This window comes from Xenopus tropicalis, chromosome 8, assembly GCF_000004195.4.
Source record: "Xenopus tropicalis strain Nigerian chromosome 8, UCB_Xtro_10.0, whole genome shotgun sequence".
NCBI classification, from domain to species: domain Eukaryota; kingdom Metazoa; phylum Chordata; class Amphibia; order Anura; family Pipidae; genus Xenopus; species Xenopus tropicalis.
Genome location: NC_030684.2, coordinates 123,662,619 through 123,683,860, shown reverse-complemented (window position 1 = coordinate 123,683,860; position 21,242 = coordinate 123,662,619). Strand labels below are relative to the sequence as shown.

At 39.7% G+C, this 21,242-nt stretch overlaps 1 protein-coding gene across 1 annotated transcript; it reads left to right on the top strand.

The window, feature by feature from the left end:
• Positions 1-1,649: 1,649 nt before the first annotated feature.
• On the top strand, positions 1,650-18,571 carry LOC100498105 (extracellular calcium-sensing receptor). Its single transcript, XM_018096456.2, has 5 exons — positions 1,650-1,892; positions 3,896-4,738; positions 7,528-7,755; positions 15,368-15,491; positions 17,624-18,571. The coding sequence occupies exons 1-5, from the start codon at positions 1,650-1,652 to the stop codon at positions 18,544-18,546; spliced, it is 2,361 nt and encodes a 786-aa protein (XP_017951945.2). The 3' UTR covers positions 18,547-18,571.
• The last annotated feature ends 2,671 nt before the right edge of the window (positions 18,572-21,242 follow it).

Genomic DNA, 21,242 nt, shown 5'->3' with positions numbered 1-21,242 from the left:
TTGCTAATACTTTTATGGTACAAAGATGGTGGATGTGAAACATTATTAGAAGGGTGCAGACTGGTTACTGAAGAAGTCAGTGGCTATTCTCTCCCTGGAGATATCACACTGGGAGGCCTCTTTCCTATTCATGTAGAAGTGACTTATCCTGTAATAACCTATAAGGAATGTCCACAACCTCTTCAGTGCAAACGGTATGTCTAACTGTGTCCTTGTTTTCATTACAATATCTGGTTTAACATATACATACAGATATACTACAGGGACACACAGTGGAAGGGAAGGTAGGACCGCCTGTAAAACGAGAAAGCAGGCATTTTTGGATGGACCTACGCTCTGCTGTGTGTGCCTGCACTGAGGCGGATACTGTAGTTTTCAGTGCTGAAACACTGGCAGCGTAGGGAAGCGGATCCACTCCACAATGTGTGACCTTGCTAAAAGTTCTAGCCTAAACACAGGCCTTTTTCAAAGTTCAAACTGTCACAAAGTGAAACCAGTTAAACAAATACTGGCGGGAAAAGACAGTGAGCACAGATGCAGTGCCTATCAGTGCTGATAGAGGAAGAAGCAGATTAGAGCACATCATCAATTGTGTGTGCCATTGTGTCCCTCTGATCCGCCTCTGATCCACCTCCAGCTACCCCTCTAGCCCTCTACAAAGTTCCCTTCAATGTCTTCAATAGTGTCTGGCTCCACTCACACTCCCACCCCCCAATATCACATGACTTTCCCCTTACAAACATGCCCCCCGCCCAGCTGGTAGGAAAGAAGCCAGAAAGGTGGCAACCCTAAAGTATATACATATGAACCACACTTGTATTTACCCTGCTATCTCTTTTATTTTTCTTTCCTTATTTTCTTCTCATGTGTCTTTCTGCTCCCTTAGATATTCTGCCTTTTTCCTTCTCAATCCATTTATGCTGTAGTGTTTGTACTGATGTTCAGCACAGAGCAGTTACAGGAGCTATATACATGCCTGGTTAAATGCCCACCACTCTTTTTGGCTTTTCCCTTCTCTTATTGCTCCTTCCTATTATGCCCCCCCTTCTCCTTATGGTCCCTTTATGCTCTAACTTGTTAGCTTTTTTTACCTTATATTTTTCTATTTCCCCACAAAATTACTGCTATGAATGCCCATTTCCCTCCGGCTCAGTTTCAGTATCCCCCTTTCCTTCCTTCTTCCCCCAGTTACTCCTGTACCTTAACCCTTTCCCCCAAAGAAGCCTTTCCTGGAGAGGAAGCAGTAAATGTTCTGCCCAAAACTCCCACTATTCTCTTTCCTAAATGGTGGCCATGATTTTCTTTCTTCAGAAGTGAGCTACAATCTTATTGGATCTCTCTGAGTTGTTCTCCAATCAGATTTAATCTCACTTCTATTGACAGAAAATCATTCCCACAGCATATCTGTGCGTTATGTGTGACTTCCACCTCATGAAACCAGCTTCTGATAGGGTGCAGCAGCTTTATTTTACAGGGCAACTCTAAACCCTTCATAGAACATCACTGTGCATGATATATATGAGCATATACACTAAGGACAGTATTCATAGTCCTTTGAATGCTTTGTAGTTTTGACAGATTGTTTTCTTTTGTTTATAAGTTTTAATATTAGATTTTATCGCTTATTACTCGCAATGGAGTTCGCAATCATGGAAATTAATAAATCAAATGATCTTTTACCCAATATAACGCTGGGATTCAACCTCTATGATTCCTGTTATAATGAGTTACGGTCACTAATAGGAGCAACATGGATTTTATCAGGGGAAAAAAATGGAGTGCCAAACATTCACTGCAACAAGGACCTTATGCCACTGGCTATTGTTGGCGACTTTCCCTCTAAGGCCTCAGAGCCCCTAGCAAGGATCTTGGGATTGTACAGATATCCGCAGGTACATTACCCCTTTGTAGTAATGTTAAACTACTCTCTGTGATTATAATTAGAATAAAAAAACCACAGGATCATAAATGCTAATACTGAATTATATGCCTCATTTACAGTCACAAGGGTTAAAAGTGCAGTTTCAAGATGCAAATTGGAATGTTTTTCCCAGAATTTCAGCCACACAGTGATTTGCGCCTATAATAAATACGCCTGATTTGTCAAAACTAACACAAATGAATAAACCAGAGTGAAGTTGTGGCTAATGTGTCACTAATGGCATGCAATGTTAAAAATGGCATTAGTGCATGGTTCTTTTGATACCGTTTGCTGAAACTAAGGGTGCACCGAATCCAGGATTCATTTTGGGGGTTCAAATTCTTAAAAACATGTGACTTTCAGTCACATAAACACAGAAGTTGAAATTTTTTTGCTGTGTGCTGCACGCTGTTCCATTTAACCCTTCCTTATCTTAATTTGTGTATGCAAATTAGGATTCAGTTTGGTATACAACTGAATCTGTTTCGAAGGTTTCAAGGTTGGCCAAACCCCAAAAAAGTGAATTTAATGCATCCCAAGCATAAACCCAGGTGGGAGCCCAGGAATTCCCATCATGTTAAGGGTGATTGTAACTACAGGGTTCCTAGTTGCCAATAGATGCACTTGCACATGATTTATCAGAAGAGACAGGACAGCTGCAGTGGAGCTTTGCCCAATATGGAACTGCAAGGACACAAGTACTTTCATAAATGGTGTCAGTACCTGACATATCTGCATCCAAATTAATTGTTACCACACTGTGCTTTTCAATTGGATGAAATTTTTTTCACATATTGGCCCTAGTATTTCCATCCACACATGCTCCTTGCATTTCTGCATAGTTGGGTTGAGCACCAATATGTCCGTCTTTCCTCTTCTGATAAATTCAGTACAAAAGAGCCTATTGTTACTCCATTAAAATACACTAAGTGAAATTAGCACAGCATCCAAGGTTAAAATATATATATATTTAGCAATACTGTTATGGGAAAACACATCACATCAGTTAATAGAGCTTCTCCAGCAGAATCCTGTATTGAAATCCATTTTTCAAAAATGCAAACAGATTTTTTTTATATTTCATTTTAAAATGTCACTTGGGGCTAGCAATTTTCTTCATTTCCCGGGGTGTTACAGTCATATGATGCTCTGATAAACTTCAGTCACACTTTACTGCTGAGCTGCAAGTTGGAGTGATATCCCCCTCTCCCAGCAGCCGATCAGCAGAACAATGGGAAGGGAGCAAGATAGCAGCTCCCAGTAGGTATCAGAATAGCACTCAATAGTAAGAAATCCAAGTCCGCCTTGGGACTCCTCCAGTTACACGGGAGTAGGAGAAACAATAGGTTAGCTGAAAGCAGTTCTAATGTGTAGCGCTGGCTCCTTCTGAAAGCTCAGACTCAGGCACAAAGCACTGAGATTCATGCATACACACTAATATTACAACTCTTGGTTCAAGAATACAATTTTGAATAGTAGAATGAATCATTTGCTATGTTAACAGTAGAAATAAAAGTACTTAGAAATAAAACTTATACCATAAAAATCATGACAGTATCTCTTTAAGAAATAAAGGGGTTATGTAATAAAAGGTGCAATGTTTTCTACAGATCTAGTCACCTACTGAAACCAGTCAGCAGGTACCATTAACATCTCTTCAAAGTCAAATGTCCTATCAGGTGCTAAGAGTTACTGCACCTGGGTAAAAATTGTCTTTTATTACATTACCCAGATTAGTGGTTTAAAAAAAGTATCTGATTGCTTACTGAGTCCTCTTATAACTTCCTGCACTAGAGGCATTGTTGGCAAATCTCGTGATAAGCAGTGTTGGGTGTTCCCTTTAGGGGTAAAATGGAAGGGCAAGTGTCTTTTTCCAGCCCAGTACAAGTGTAATTATGTAACCAATGCAGTAATTTGGGATATAAAACTATCCACAGAATGATAGAGTTTTTTCTTGCTGTTATTTTTCAACAGATTAGCTATGCTTCTGGGCTGCCTGTGTTGAGCAATAAAATGTATTTCCCATCCTTCTTCAGGACAATACATAATGGTGACAATGAATTGTTTGCCATTGTTCAGTTGGTTAAGTACTTTAACTGGACCTGGATAGGTGTTATATTCTCAAATAATGATGTGGGGATATTAGGTGCTCAAATTGTAACTAGAGAAATAGAGAAGAATGGTGGATGCATTGAATTTCAAGAGACACTTCCTATAATCAGCTCCATGGAGTCTGTCTACCGTATCATTGGTCTTGTCAAGAGATCCAGAGCAACAGTGATCCTTTTATTTTGTACCATAGAAAACCTTTTCCCTTTAATGGAACAGGCTTCTTATCACAATATCACTGGCAAAGTGTGGGTGTCAACCTCAGGCTGGTCCATTACTTCTAATTTCGCAAGGAGAGACATTTTAACAACCTTAAATGGGAGCCTTGCATTAGCACCTCAAAAGGGGAAAATTCCAGGCTTTAAGGAGTTTCTTTATAGCATCCATCCTTCCAGATTTCCAGATGATCCTTACATGAAGACATTTTGGGAGAATGCTTTTCACTGTATTTGGCCAGGAAATGATGCAGTCAATAATACATCTCCAGCACTGCTTAAAGAAGACATTGTTTGGTGCACAGGAGAGGAGAGACTGGACAGTATTGATCCTAATATATATGATGTCTATAACTTTATATATTCATATAGAACACATAACGCAGTCTTTGCAGTAGCTCATGCTTTGCACCAGATGAAGAACTGTGTCCCAGGGAAAGGGCCTTTCAAGAATGGATCTTGTGCTGATATTTATAACCAGCGGCCTTGGCAGGTACTGTATATAATGCACAGATTAAGTTGTGTGAGGGAGCTGCATTCATTCATTTCATAGAAATGTTTATGTTTATGTTTAGAAATGTTTAATTAAAGTTGGTGCCAAAAAAGCCCCTGTATATATTGTTACAGGATATTATGACTTCATTAGATGTTCCTTTATTCTCTTCCTTCAATGTATGTGTAGTGGAAGTGTTCTGCTATTTATGTGCAAATATCTAGAAAATGCATTCAATTTAATATAATTATGAAGTAGCTTAATATAGAACTCTCTGGGGTTCAATTATCAATGCATCGCAGCACACAAACCGACGCAATTATGGTTATGTGCCATTTTGTGCGCACACGCAATTGCATATGGGTTTCATTGCGTTGGTTCATTTATTTTTCCATCAGTTCTTTTTATGCGCATGTCGCAAATACTGGGCAATAATGCCGCAAGCAACAATGTGTTTTTTGGTGGTGTGGCTAGGGGTGTGTTTTAAGTGCCTGATTTTTGCGTGAGTGCACCCTTTGCGCCTATATATGTGCTATTTGCGTGCATATATGGGCAGATTTGCGCAGGCACGGCTGCATTGAAATCTTTACCCCTGTTCATTTGTGGGGTATTTCTGACTGCGCGTTCTTCACCATTTGCGCTGGTATATTCACAGATTTGCACTACAATAAACTAATTTAGGTATGTCATTAATAAAACCATGTTAATGTTTCTCAAATTTATGATATGTTAATTAGCATTATTATAAAAATATAATTGTTAATTTATTTACAATGTTTTACTAACATTTACCCTTTTTTAACTTTGTTCTTATCTATAAAGGCAGTTTCCCTTGTTAATGTGATGGAGCCTTTCATATCTTTTTTCCATTTAAACACCAACTGACTGGGTTGTTAATGTAGTTGGTACGGACTTATTATAGCATTAGCTTGCGCCATCTATGCACACAATTTATGACAAGTTTTGCGTCATCATATGTGCAGTTTTGCGACATCATATGCGCATGTTTGAATGGCGCAGCAGTTTGCTTCAAAACTAGTGCATGAAACTTTAAGTGACCGTGTTTGCGCTATACTGTTAAATATGCTTATACGCAGGGCAAAAGTTTTGCCTCTGCGACTATTACAGCGCTGCGATGCATTGGTAAATGAGCCCCTCTGTGTTGTTGGGTATATTTAAGGCATCTATCCCCATAAAACTGTTGCATGTATGGGATATGTTGAATATCAAGAATGTGGAGATGTTTAAATAGCAGTGCACAGTGGGAAAAACTGGAGAGTTGCTGAACAAAATGTTAAATAATAAATTAACCGCAAATTAAAAAATATTAAGACTAAGGGGCTGATTTACTTACCCACGAACGGGTCGAAATGAGTCCGATTGCGTTTTTTTCGTAATGATCGGTATTTTGAGATTTTTTCGTATGTTTTGCGATTTTTTCGGATTCTTTACGAATTTTTCGTTACCAATACGATTTTTGCGTAAAAACGCGAGTTTTTCGTATCCATTACGAAAGTTGCGTAAAAAGTTGCGCATTTTTCGTAGCGTTAAAACTTACGCGAAAAGTTGCGCATGTTTCGTAGCGTTAAAACTTACGCGAAACTTTGCGCCTTTTAAGTTTTAGCGCTACGAAAAATGTGCAACTTTTCGCGTAAGCTTTAACGCTACGAAAAAAGCGCAACTTTTTACGCAACTTTTGTAATGGATACGAAAAACTCGCGTTTTTACGCAAAAATCGTATTGGTAACGAAAAATTCGTAAAGAAGCCGAAAAAATCGCAAAACATACGAAAAAATCGCAAAATGTTCGTTTTCAAGTCGGAACTTTTCCAATTCGGGTCGGATTCGTGGGTTAGTAAATCAGCCCCTTTCTGTAAATTGTCTCAGAATATTACTCTCTAAGTCATACTAAAAGTTAACACAACCCCTTTAATGTTGAATGTGGCTGCAGTTACAGTCCATTTAATGTCATCATCATGTAAAACGCACCAGTTCCATTTATATTACTTTGATCTCCTGTGATCTGTTTAAAAAAAAGTCATTAATATTTAATTCATAGCCTTAGGAACAGTTTTGTCTGGTATACGAGAAAGTCAGCTGCAACGTAATAGTGCCATTGGCTACTTATTTTATAACCATTAGCCAATCTGACATAGGTCTTTATATTCCTCATTGTTACATCTTCCAAATTCCATTGTTGCTCACCTGTTAACAAAGGTTTTGAATTGCTTTATATGTTTGAAGTGTTTTTACATGTGACCATAGTAAAAGTCTACATCTTCAGAGTTTGCTTGTTCTGCCACAACTGCACTCATGTGAGGACCTTATAACGCATTGGGCCAGATTCAATTTAACAAGAAAAAGATTTATCATATGAAAACTCATGGACGAGATTCAATTTGAGATGCATTTCAATTTTCTCCCCAAATTGAATCTAATACACGAATTATCTTGTGATAAACCATGACAAAACCTTGTCTATCCTGACTTTCTCTGACTTGCCTTGTGGACAATTGGTGAATAAGCCAAAAATGATCTTTTTCCTGTTTGGGGATGACTTCTGGGGGGGTCTGAGGTTTGGAAGGGAGGGTTACATATGGCCCTGACATTCTTCTTAATTTTACCTCCTTTACTATCTTTTAGCTTAATACCCAGAGGAATTCAGACAAAACAAAAATAAGTGGCTTTGAGCTTCCTTTAATACAAGCTCTCTCTCTGCAATGATTCTGTATTCCAGCATTCTTACTCTTTGAAAACAAATTATGAAAATAGTGCCATCTTTTCTCCTAGCTGCTTCATTACATCAGAAAGGTAGACTTCAACAACACAGCAGGAGAAAGAATATATTTTGATGAGAATGGGGATGTCCCTCAGTCTGTGGAGATTTTGAACTGGCAGCTGTTCCCTAATGGAAGTAATCAGTATGTCTCTATTGGTAGTTTTGATTCCGGCTCTCTAAATGGCGAGGGGCTCAGTATTCAGCTAAACAAGATTTTATGGAATGGAGGATACAGCCAAGTAAGTTTTATTGGACTTTGGTAAATCATGCAAGTGGCATCAAAGGGTTGCCAATATTATCATTTATGGGATGGCAGTGTTTGCTGCATCAAAAACCTTTTAGCATAAAATCTACTAGGTAAAGGTCAGATGTGTTGCTAGGCAACAGCAAATGAAGTGTAACCCTTTCTTGGCTGTAACTAAGCCAACAGCATGGCTAGATAGGCCTAGAGCATGGGGTACACGCGAGTCCTTCAGGATGGGCCTTCGCTATGTGGAAGTAACCAAACAGAGCTATATGGTGTAGTGCAACTACAACTCACGGTAGCTGTGTGCAGTGCAGAATAACAAATGGGCGCCAGAAGGTTCTTGCAGTTGAACAGTAGAACTGGTTTATTTTCAGCAACAAGCAACTTGCAGGGTTATGCAATATACTCACACATTAGTTAGCATAGCAGTCTCTGAGGACAGCACAGAGAGGGTGCACACCCGCTCCTCCCATCTCCCCTTGAGCCAGGCAGGATCAGTGCCACCGGATCAGTTGCTCACTCTGTGGAACAGTCAGCTGAATACCACTCTCCTCAGGCCCCACGGCAACTTTGGATCAGGATTCAAACTACCTGCCTCCTAGGTCTAAACCGTGGCCCTACACTAAGGCAACAGTGCCTGTCTGGAAGGGACTCCCACAGCTACTTTCCTCTGAGCCAAACTGCTCGTGCTCTCTTCCCTCACTATCTCACTTTCCTAGAAAGTGCTCCACAAAACTTGCTATCTAACTGGTCCTCATTCACGGGGTCCCTGTCCCCGACTTCACCAGAGTGGCTGACCACACTCTGGGGCACATGGCTTTACTGGGGGCCTAGTTCCTCTGCCTCCAGCACAATGCTGCTTCCCCTGTGAACACAGGCAGCCAAAGAGACAGCCCCACCCCCTGCTAAACACTATATCTGTGTCCCAGGGGAGGGGTCTCCCTATTAACCAATAATCACACATATGAACTCAAAACTGATACATGGGTCTTTGCCCAGTAACCAGGCCCGGATTTGTGGCGAGGCCGAAATTTAGGGGCGGCATGCCGCCCCGCTGCAACAAAATTGTGACATTTTGCTCCCATACGGAGCAATGGGGACTTCTCCCCATTGCTCCGTATGGGAGTTTAAATGCCCGCGCATGTGCAATTGCGTCCGGCGCGGCACGGGGGAGGTGTTTGTTCGCGCATACATGGAGGGGGTGGGGCGCGAATGGGGGGCGGCCTAGGGGCGCCCAGGTTTGAAATCCGGCGCTGCCAGTAACAGCACAAAACCAGGAAGCTGCAGGGTTTAAAGCCATAGGGACTAGTTAATCCTATGGATCCCTACAGAAGTAAAGAACTATGTTAGGAATAATGAGTTAAAGACAACCCATTTATCAACATTCTCATTTTCGTGGTTTCTGAAACCACAAAAAAATATTTTTCACTAAAGCTACGAATGTCAAGCAATTTATCATCAAACAAGAAACAAAACACGTGGATCAAATGCAAAAGCCTTGATATCCTCATTTTGTAAGAATTTTCTTGCAATTACAAAGCAAATGAAGACTTCTGCATGACCTCGGCAGCTTTTAACCTTTTCAGTGCCATAGGACGTAGATTCTACGTCCTAGGTACCAAGGGACCAAAGTGCCATAGAACGTAGAATCTACGTCCTACAGCACTAACGGGTTTACAAGCGCTGCGCTCGCTTTTAAAGCAGTGCAGCGCTTGTAAAGCCTGCACAACCCCCTAGGCAATGAGCAAGTAAGGTCATACTTACCGATCCGGGTCCCCCAGCGCCGCCGATCCGGGTCCTCAGCCAATGACAGCAGTGGACACGCATTGATGACGTGTCCACTGCTGTCCCTTTAATTGTCGCCGCCCCCGCCGTCGCCTCTTCACTCCTGCTGCCACGTGAGACTGCTGGAGCCCCCCTGCTGCCTTCCTGCTGCCTTCCTGCCAGATTGGTCGCCCTGATCGCCTGCCTGCATTGTGTAAGCTGAACTACAACTCTCTAACCACTGTTTATTTTGCTTATTTCTATCTCAACTGTCTAAATTTTTTTTTTTTTTTCCATTTCTTCTTCTATCTTTGTCATTATTACACTTTTACACACATACACACTTATTTACAACTTTCCCAAGCACACACAGACACTTACACACACACTTACACTTACACTTTTTTTTTTTTCTTTCTTTTCTTTTCTTTCTTTCTTTGCTTTCTCTGGCAGTCTTTTTTTTTACTAAAACTTTATTTCTGATCTTGCTCTATAATTATCTGATTTATTTGGTTGCATTTTAGTGTTTTTTTTGCATTTTCATAATTGATTTCTGTTTTTGAATTATTCTATTGCACTATAACTTTTGTATTGCTATTGGGTGCTGAATTTGCAGTGACATTGGTGGATCCAGGGCTCTGACCACCGATTTCATTGCAATAATTGTTCTTCTGTTGGTTTGAGTGGTTTTTATTTGAATTTACTGATTTTATGGTGTTTTATCTTTGCATTGTTCTTTATTGTGTATTTAGTGCCCCAAAAAGGTTGCTTTTGCAGTGACATTGGTGGATCCAGGGCTCTGACCACCGATTTCATTGCAATTATTGTTCTTTGATTGCTTTTAGTGGTTTTATTCCATTTTAACTTCATTTGATTTCAGTTGTTCTAGAAAGGTCCAGAGGTGCTAAGATTGTTCTGGTAGTTTCTATTGCCAAGGGTTAGGCTGATGCCACACATGGCGTAGGGCTGATTTTTTCAGCAAGTGGAAAAACGCTTGCCGAAAATTCAGCCCTACGCCTGCTACTTGTGCCTGCACCCGAATGAATGGAATACGCTCGGGTGCAGGCACATGTAGCCGATATACGCATGAAAATGCGAGACTTTGCATTCTCACGCGTTTTCATGCGTATATCGGCTACATGTGCCTGCACCCGAGCGTATTCCATTCATTCGGGTGCAGGCAAAAAAATAAGGGGTGCATAGAGTGCAGCCCCAATATTATGCATTTTCAGGTTTGGCGGCCATGTACTTATGTGCACCCATACATATGGGGTATTGTTTTATTCAGGGGAACTTGCAGATTTATGGTTAGTAAGTTTTTGGTAGTTGCCATGAGATTTTGGGGAGAAATCTAGGTTTGTATCTGGTTTTTCCTTGATTTCTGACCAAAGCGTGACTTCTGCAAGGGACTGCGGCCACAATTTTCCATGTAGACAGAGAAGAGTGGTGTCTTTGAATAGCTGAAGCTGTGCACTTTTCATAAATATATAGTTTGCGGGGGTTATTTCACAGGTAGGGGGGTGTTTAGACTAAATAACTGCAGGTAGAGCACATAGAGCACAGACCCCCCTTATGCATTGCCCCTGTTTGGGGGCATTTGGTGGCCACGTTTTTATGTGCACCCATACATATGGGGTATCGTTTTATTCAGGGGAACTTGCAAATTGAGGTTTAGTAAGTTTTTGGTAGTTGCCATGGAGATTTTGGGGAGAAATCTAGGTTTGTATCTGGTTTTTCCTTGATTTCTGACCAAAATCTAGGTTTGTATCTGGTTTTTCCTTGATTTCTGACCAAAGTGCTGACTTCTGCAAGGGACTGCGGCCACAATTTTCCACGCAGAAAGAGAAGAGTGGTGTCTCTGAATAGCTGAAGGTGTGCACTTTTCGTAAATATATAGATTGTGGGGGTAATTTCACAGGTAGGGGGGGTTAACACTGAAAAACTGCAGGTAGAGCACATAGAGCACAGACCCCCCTTATGCATTGCCCCTGTTTGGGGGCATTTGGTGGCCACGTCTTTATGTGCACCCATACATATGGGGTATCGTTTTATTCAGGGGAACTTGCAAATTGAGGTTTAGTAAGTTTTTGGTAGTTGCCATGGAGATTTTGGGGAGAAATCTAGGTTTTTTATCTGGTTTTTCCTTGATTTCTGACCAATGCGCTGACTTCTGCAAGGGACTGCGGCCACAATTTTCCATGTAGAAAGAGAAGAGTGGTGTCTCTGAATAGCTGAAGGTGTGCACTTTTCGTAAATATATAGATTGTGGGGGTTATTTCACAGGTAGGGGGGGTTAACACTGAAAAACTGCAGGTAGAGCAAAGCCCCCCCTTATGCATTGCCCCTGTTTGGGGGCATTTGGTGGCCACGTCTTTATGTGCACCCATACATATGGGGTATCGTTTTATTCAGGGGAACTTGCAAATTGAGGTTTAGTAAGTTTTTGGTAGTTGCCATGGAGATTTTGGGGAGAAATCTAGGTTTTTTTATCTGGTTTTTCCTTGATTTCTGACCAAAATCTAGGTTTGTATCTGGTTTTTCCTTGATTTCTGACCAAAGCGCTGAATTCTGCAAGGGACTGCGGCCACAATTTTCCATGTAGAAAGAGAAGAGTGGTGTCTCTGAATAGCTGAAGGTGTGCACTTTTTGGAAATATATAGTTTGCGGGGGTTATTTCACAGGTATGGGGGTGTTTAGACTAAATAACTGCAGGTAGAGCAAAGCCCCCCGTTATGCATTGCCCCTGTTAGGGGGCATTTGGTGGCCACGTCTTTATGTGCACCCATACATATGGGGTATCGTTTTATTCAGGGGAACTTGCAAATTGAGGTTTAGTAAGTTTTTGGTAGTTGCCATGGAGATTTTGGGGAGAAATCTAGGTTTTTTATCTGGTTTTTCCTTGATTTCTGACCAAAATCTAGGTTTGTATCTGGTTTTTCCTTGATTTCTGACCAAAGCGCTGACTTCTGCAAGGGACTGCGGCCACAATTTTCCATGTAGAAAGAGAAGAGTGGTGTCTCTGAATAGCTGAAGGTGTGCACTTTTCGTAAATATATAGATTGTGGGGGTTATTTCACAGGTAGGGGGGGTTAACACTGAAAAACTGCAGGTAGTGCACATAGAGCGCAGCCCCCAAAATTTCAACTGAAATTGCCCTTATGCATTGCCCCTGTTTTGGGGCATTTGGTGGCCACGTCTTTATGTGCACCCATACATATGGGGTATCGTTTTATTCAGGGGAACTTGCAGATTAATGGTTAGTAAGTTTTTGGTAGTTGCCATGGAGATTTTGGGGAGAAATCTAGGTTTGTATCTGGTTTTTCCTTGATTTCTGACCAAAGCGCTGACTTCTGCAAGGGACTGTGGCCACAATTTTCCATGTAGAAAGAGAAGAGTGGTGTCTCTGAATAGCTGAAGGTGTGCACTTTTTGGAAATATATAGTTTGTGGGGGTTATTTCACAGGTATGGGGGTGTTTAGACTAAATAACTGCAGGTAGAGCACATAGAGCACAGCCCCCCCTTATGCATTGCCCCTGTTTGGGGGCATTTGGTGGACACGTCTTTATGTGCACCCATACATATGGGGTATCGTTTCATTCAGGGGAACTTGCAAATTGAGGTTTAGTAAGTTTTTGGTAGTTGCCATGGAGATTTTGGGGAGAAATCTAGGTTTTTTATCTGGTTTTTCCTTGATTTCTGACCAAAATCTAGGTTTGTATCTTGTTTTTCCTTAATTTCTGACCAAAGCACTGACTTCTGCAAGGGACTGCGGCCACAATTTTCCATGAAGAAAGAGAAGAGTGGTGTCTCTGAATAGCTTAAGTTGTCTTTTTTTAATCAATATACAGTTTATATGTTTTTTTTCACAGTTAAGGGGCAATTTTGTCTGAAAAGCTTTGAGATGTGCACATAAATTGCAGCCCCATTATTATGGATTGCCCCTGTTTTGGGGCATTTGGTGGCCACGTCTTTATGTGTACCCATACATATGGGGTATCGTTTTATTCAGGGGAACTTGCAGATTGATGTTTAGTAAGTTTTTGGTAGTTGCCATGGAGATTTTGGGGAGAAATCTAGGTTTGTGTCTGTTTTTTCCTTGATTTCTGACCAATGCGCTGACTTCTGCAAGGGACTGCGGCCACAATTTTCCATGTAGAAAGAGGAGAGTGGTGTCTCTGAATAGCTGAAGGTTTGCACTTTTCAGAAATATATAGTTTGTGGGGGTTATTTTACAGGTAGGGGGGGTTAACACTGAAAACCTGCAGGAAGTGCACATAGAGCGCAGCCCCCAAAATATCAACTGAAATTGCCCTTATGCATTGCCCCTGTTTTGGGGCATTTGGTGGCCACGTCTTTATGTGTACCCATACATATGGGGTATTGTTTTATTCAGGGGAACTTGCAGATTGAGGTTTAGTAAGTTTTTGGTAGTTGCCATGGAGATTTTGGGGAGAAATCTAGGTTTTTTATCAGTTTTTTCCTCGATTTCTGACCAAAGCGCTGACTTCTGCAAGGGACTGCGGCCACAATTTTCTATGTAGAAAGAGAAGAGTGGTGTCTCTGAATAGCTGAAGGTGTGCACTTTTCAGAAATATATAGTTTGTGGGGGTTATTTCACAAGTAGGGGGGGTTAACACTGAAAAACTGCAGGTAGTGCACATAGAGCACAGCACCCACATTTTTAGCTGTAATTGCCCTTGTGCATTGCCCCTGCTTTGGAGTGTTTGGTGCCCATGTCTTTATGTGCACCCATACATATGGGGCATCATTTTATTCAGTAGAAATTTGTCTTTCAAATTTGCCTTTGTTAGAAAATTTTTATGAGATTTTTTTTTGTCAAATCCACATTTGATCATGCGTCCAAGTTTACGTTTTAGAAAAAAAAAAAATGTCAAAAAAACTTCCAAATTTCACAATGCACTGACAAAAGGTATTTGGCTTTTGAGTGAAAACTACATTGCACCTAGAAACCTGAAGGTCTGTAGTTTCTAAAGATACCAAACATGAGGGGATATTTTAGATTTACATATAAGTTATGCTGCATCAACTGTTACAAGCGCTTTTCCGCTTTGTTCTGGTGTGATATTGTACAAAGTATTTCTTTAGTTTGGGGGTTACTTCTGGACAGGAACTGTGGGGTACCACCACATATTTGGTATCGTTGGACTTGGGAGTATCAGGGCTTTTACAAACAACAAAAAAAAGTGTGTAAAATTAACTTTTCTATGGAAAAAAAACTCAAAATATACAGAAATTTTTCATAATTTTTTTTTTTTTACATAATTCACCCAAAATACACATCATATCTCCAGAAAAGTTATAAAATTTGGTATGTTTGTCGAAGCCCAATTAGTGACGAAAAAAACGATATATAATTTCCCTAGTTTCATGGAGGTTTTCCTACCAAAAAACATTGTTAAAGCGAATGAGTACAAAATGCTTAAAAAACTTCTGGCACTGGGGGGAACCGAAATGACGAATTCGGCTGGCACTTAAAGGGTTAAGTTTTTAATTAGTGTTTGTTGTGGTTTTTTTCATTTAATAACACATTTCTTAGTGGTTTATTGTAATTAGTACAATTCATGATTTTTATTGCTAAAAGGCAATGAGGAAATTAAAAATGACAAAGTTAGTAAATGGGCCCCTTAGTGATGGCAGAGAGCAGTGTTATCAGGCCACAAGCCAATCCTGCCTGTAGACCAAATGCTGATTATGAAATTTAATTGAATTGGGCAGATTTAATTTGTTTTCATTTACTTTTTATTTACCATTTATTTATCAGTTAGAAATGAATCATACCCAGGCTGTCAAATACATAATTATTATAATTTCTTCATAGGTCCCGAGTTCGGTTTGCACTGACCCATGTCCCAAAGGCTACAGAAGAGCTGCAATTCAGGGGCAGAAGATCTGCTGCTTTGATTGTCTGCCATGTTCTGAAGGAGAGATTCTCAACCCAAATGGTTTGTAACATTAGCATTTAGTTATTGGATAATAGATATTAAGATTGAGGAAAAAATATATAGTTCAATCCATTCTTCTTATTTTATCTTAATACTACCATTCTTCTTCTGTCTATATAAACAGAATAGGGTGCCTTACTTATGAAGCCCTCAGTGGCACATTCATTTCCTTCATTATAACTGGTATAGCTTGAGACATAATTTCTTTTAAGAAAAACATTAAATCTATGTTTAAATACAGATAATACAGATGTCGTTACCATCTATGTTGACTTTACTACTTTATTAAGGAGCTGTATCATTCTATGGTCCAAATATGTTTTGCAGTACTGTTATTTACCACTGCAGGGGTGCATTGCCATACATATTCCTAGGTACAACATGACTTCTGTTACACTTGCTTTGTAATCTTGCTTTGTACTTGGTGGGATACAGGGTGCTGTTTGTCCAAAGCACATTTTGTCTACAAAAATACATTCTGTATACAAAAAACAATCCCCAGTATACAGAATTAATGTGTGGACATATACACTGGTAAGATTTATACAAAAGATATATTTCTAGTGAAGAATGAGAACAAAAATCAATTTTGTGCACAAAAGGATATTATTATATTACAAACTCCATTCTGTAAATTTAACAAGCATTCTATCTCACAAAAGTTCAACATCCATACAACAAAACCAGTTATGTATAAAATTACTTACAGAATGAATGATGTAAAACAAAACGTTAAGAAAATATTTAATGGTATAACTGAATAGAATATTCCAGCTAGATTTTTGACAAAATAGATGCTTGTGACAGAAAGCTAGATTTTATACAACAGAATTCATTCTACTACAAAAGGGGGGGCAATCATAATTCATAATGAGGGGATATTAGGCCTATTATAATGATAGGAATAGATGACTTACCTTGAGGTATCATATTTATGTTTTGAATGCTTTACACAGAATCAGTACAGAATTATAGTTCTCATCCATCTGTAAGACATTCCATTTAATAACCTGTAGGTAGGGTTTAACAGCTGCCCTTTTAAGAGTGTTTGTTGTTTGTTAATGGTTATTGCTATACAGCACAGTCAACATTAGAGGGCGCCCTCTATATCAGGCCACACATCATCATCTATGCACTAGGGATGGTGTAGCCATGTGGGCAGAGCTGGCAGTTTTTTATCCTGTTAAATAAATCCTACAAACAAATCCTGCTTTGTGTGTGTGTGGGGGCAGAGTCAACACCTTATAGAAACAATTCAGCGTTGTTTCACAGAATGGATATTTTATCAGTTTTGTGGAACTGAGTATTCATTTTGTGGATAGAATGAATTCTGTGCTATAGAATCATCCTTTTTGTTACAAGCATTTATTTTGTCATGAAAATAAAGCTTGGCATACAGTATGCTAGTCAGTTATACCATTATATATTTTGTCAAAGTTTTGTTTTACATAATTAATTCTGTAAAAAAAATGGTTCTGCCGTATGAATGTTTGTTAAAATTTAAAGAATGGAGTTTGTAATATACAGTAATAATATCCTTTTGTGCATAAAATTGATTTTATTCTCAGAAATATGTCTTTTGTATATTTATTACCAGTGTATATGGCCACATACAGAATGTATTTTTGTAGACAAAATGTACTTCAGACAAATGGCACCCAATAGTGGACATGCCTGACCCTGAAACTTAACAATAAACAAACATACTGCAAATAAACAGATGCAGATTCAAAGTGTGTCTTTAAGTACTTCTAAAGGCAGCATGTAGTCACTGTTGTGTTAACTCGCACACTCTAATGTAGATTTAAGTTGCATGATACATTGTGCCAAAAGGTTGAACAAAGTCAGTAGCACATGCAATATTTGAAGTGTTGCAATTTTCACTCACATATATGAAGTGCATATATTGTACTTATACTTATTGCACATGCAGTAATTCAGATTGCAATCATGTGTATATGGTGCAGAATCCAACCAATATTAAGCATTCCCATCTGCAGCCGCATCCAATAGCTTCACACCGGGTTTTTGTATGGAAAGGCCTTACTGCCACACAATGAGGGGGGCCCACCTATAAGGGCATTTGTACTGTGCCTTCTTCTCTCTGTATAACATTGTTTCTGTTATTCTAGATGACAGTAAATGTCTCAAGTGCCCAGAAGACAAATGGCCTGATAGCAGAAAAGAAGAGTGTCTACCAAAACCCATTAAGTTCCTTTCTTATGAAGAGACTCTGGGCTCCGCTTTAGCTTGTATTTCAGTCTTGTTTTGTCTTCTTACATTTTCAGTGTTCTGCCTGTTTATAATCAAAAGAATGACCCCCATAGTGAAGGCAAATAATAGAGATCTCAGTTACCTACTTCTCATCTCCCTCATGTTTGGCTTCATGTGTTCCTTGGCATTCATTGGCAGACCCAACCGGATAATGTGCATGATACGCCAGGTCATGTTTGCTGTCATTTTTTCACTTTGCGTTTCTACCATACTAGCAAAGACTATCACTGTCATAATGATATTTAGTGCTACAAATCCAGACAGTAAACTAAAGAAACTAGTGGGACTACGAATACCCATTTATATTGTCCCAGTGTGTACCATGGTTCAGGTAATTCAATGCATAGTTTGGCTGACCACAGACGCTCCATTTGCAGAGTACAATATGGCAGCAGAAATAGGAATAATAGTGATTGAGTGCAATGAGGGGTCCAGGGTGTTGTTTGCATGTGTCTTGGGGTACATGGGTCTCTTAGCTTCCGTTAGTTTATTTGTTGCCTTTATGGCTAGGAAGCTCCCTGACACATTTAATGAGACCAAGTTCATTACATTCAGTATGTTGGTATTTGCCAGTGTTTGGGTGACATTTATACCCGCTTATCTCAGTACCAAGGGGAAACAGACAGTGGCAGTAGAAATCTTTGCCATTCTCTCTTCAAGTGCTGGGTGTCTTTTTTGCATCTTTTCCCCAAAATGTTATATAATATTTTTGCACCCAGAAATGAACACTAAAGAGTATATCACAGGGAGAAATACTCGAAACCGAGGAAACCAATTTTGACTATGGGCAGCTTAACTCATCTGCATTTTATTATAATTACACATATAGGGTTGGATTCACTAAAGGTTGATAAGCATTATTGCATGCTTTTTTTTTGCGTTAAAATTGACAAAAAAAAAAGAGTAAAAGCGTATTGTCGTATGTGTTAAGTCGCATATCGCATACGTTAAATAGTGCGCAACCGCAATGCATTAATTTTACTATTCACTTCACATAAGCATAGTGAAGGTTGAAGAGTAATCTTAAAGAATATTATGTCTTGTCTATGGCATGTTTTGCAGAAAACAGAATTCATTGGGGTAGAGTAATAACATTTTCAAACCAATCATTGGTCTGTTATTTTTTCAGTTCTACAGCCTATGATAAAATTAAAAAATATATACAGGTATGGTACCTGTAATCCAGAATGCTTAGGACCTGGAGTTTTGAAGAGAATAAACCCAATAGAATTGTTTTGTCTCCAATAAGGATTCATTCTACCTTAGTTGGGATCATGTACAAGGTACTGTTTCATTAGTACAAAGAAACATGAAAATCATTTTGAAACATTTAATTATTTGATTAAAATAGAATGAGAGATGGTCTTCCCATAATTTGAAACTTTCTGGATAACTGGATTATGGATCCCAAACCTGTAATATAAAAAAAATTCAAGTGCACAGGCTTATGAAGAAACATATACCTTAATTTTAGGTTAAAGATTACCAAGTAATTTTAAAGCTAATCATATTGTAGGTGTGGAATCCATTATCTGGAAACCTGTTATCCTCAGAATTATAGTTAGGCCATCTCCCATAGACTCCATTATAATGAAATAATTAAATTTTTTTAAAAATGACTTCCTTTTTCTCTGTAATAATAAAACAGTACCTGTACTTGATCCCAACTAAGATATAATTACCCCTTATTGGGGGCAGAACAGCCCTATTGGGTTTATTTCATGTTTAAATGATTCCCTTTTCTCTGTAATAATAAAACAGTACCTGTACTTGATCCCAACTAAGATATAATTACCCCTTATTGGGGGCAGAACAGTCCTATTGGGTTTATTAAATGGTTAAATGATTCCCGTTTCTCTGTAATAATAAAACAGTACCTGTACTTGATCCCAACTAAGATATAATTACATTACATTAACATTTATTTATAAAGCGCCAACATATTCCGCAGCGCTGTACAATAAGTGGGTTACATACATTGGACATACAGAGTAAAATATAAAGCAATCAATAACCGATACAAGAGGTGAAGAGGGCCCTGCCCAAAAGAGCTTACAATCTACAAGGAAAAAGGGTTGATACACAAGGTGTGGGAATGGGCATGACCAGAGTTGTGAGAGGTGTGGCACAGGGTATTGCAAAACTAGATTAGGGTAAGCTTCTCTAAATAAATGTGTTTTTAGAGATCTGTTGAAGGCAGAGAGATTGGGTGAAAGTCTGACAGTTTGTGGGAGCGAATTCCAGAGAAGGGGGGCAGCCCTTGCAAAGTCTTGAATGCGAGCGAGTGAGGAGGGAATGAGAGAGGAGTTGAGGAGCAGGTCAGTAGAGGAGCGTAACAAGCGGGTTGGGTGGTACCTAGAGATGAGTTCAGAGATGTAGGGTGGGGCAGAGTTATGAACTGCTTTGAATGTGAGAGTCATGAGTTTGAATTTTATCCTGGATGGTAGAGGAAGCCAGTGCAGGGATTGGCAGAGCGGCACGGCAGAGGAGGAGCGGTTGGAGAGGTGTATGAGCCTGGCAGCAGTATTCATTATGGACTGGAGAGGGGACAGTCTTTGGAGGGGAAGGCCAATTAATAGGGAGTTACAGTAGTCCAGGCGAGATATTATAAGAGAGTGAATAAGAATTTTGGCAGCATCTTGGGTGATAAATGATCGGATTTTGGAGATATTTCTTAGGTGAAAGTAACATGATTTGATAAGTGATAGGATATGAGGAGTGAAGGACAGGGCAGAATCAAGGATAACCCCAAGGCACCGGGCCTGGGAAGATGGGGTGATGGTAGAATTGTTAACCGTTATAGATACCTCGGGAACAATGTGGGTGTTGGATGTGAGTATAATCCAGTGTATGCAGGAGTGTGCCAAGAAATGGTTGCAGTAGCTTGACATACAGCTAAACCTTTGTAGAGATCCAAAAAGTAGGAAAAAAAGCTTCAGCAGGTTTGCTGCAAAACATTTATTGTGGGTATTGGTAACTCGACATGTTTTGAGTGAATACCCTTTATCAAGTGTACAAAGACCATAACCATGTGTTCTCATTTAAAGCCAAATTGACCCATGACCCACCAAGCACACAGCATTTCAGGAAACTCCTTAAAGGAGAAGGAAAGGTTAATAAAGAGTTAATCTCAAGCTGCAGGCATACCTTCAGTTCTCTCAATAGTGCCCTTAAGTCTTCCCGTATTTCTCCCGTTCAGATGATCAGAAGCCAAACAGGAAGAAAAAACGCTGAGCTGTGTAAAGAAAGTTCCCATAATGCCTCACTCCTGCGCAGACACCCAGACCAAGTGAACATGCTCAGTTAGTAAGACTATGAGTCAGCTTCCTGTTGATTGTCTCAGATCCACATTCCTAAGGGGGGGAGTGAGTTCTTAGCATTCTTGAGGGAGGGGGGAGCAGCAGAGAGCAGAAAGCTGCATGTCTCTGGCACAGGAATTACAGACACAACAAATCTTTTCACAGAGAACTCAGTGCA

Coding starts and splice junctions, on each gene's coding strand:
- LOC100498105 (XM_018096456.2), top strand. CDS start 1,650: ATGGAAATTAATAAATCAAATGATCTTTTACCCAATATAACGCTGGGA. Junction 1,893..3,895: donor GATTGTACAGATATCCGCAG/GTACATTACCCC, acceptor ATTTTTCAACAG/ATTAGCTATGCTTCTGGGCT. Junction 4,739..7,527: donor ATAACCAGCGGCCTTGGCAG/GTACTGTATATA, acceptor CTTTTCTCCTAG/CTGCTTCATTACATCAGAAA.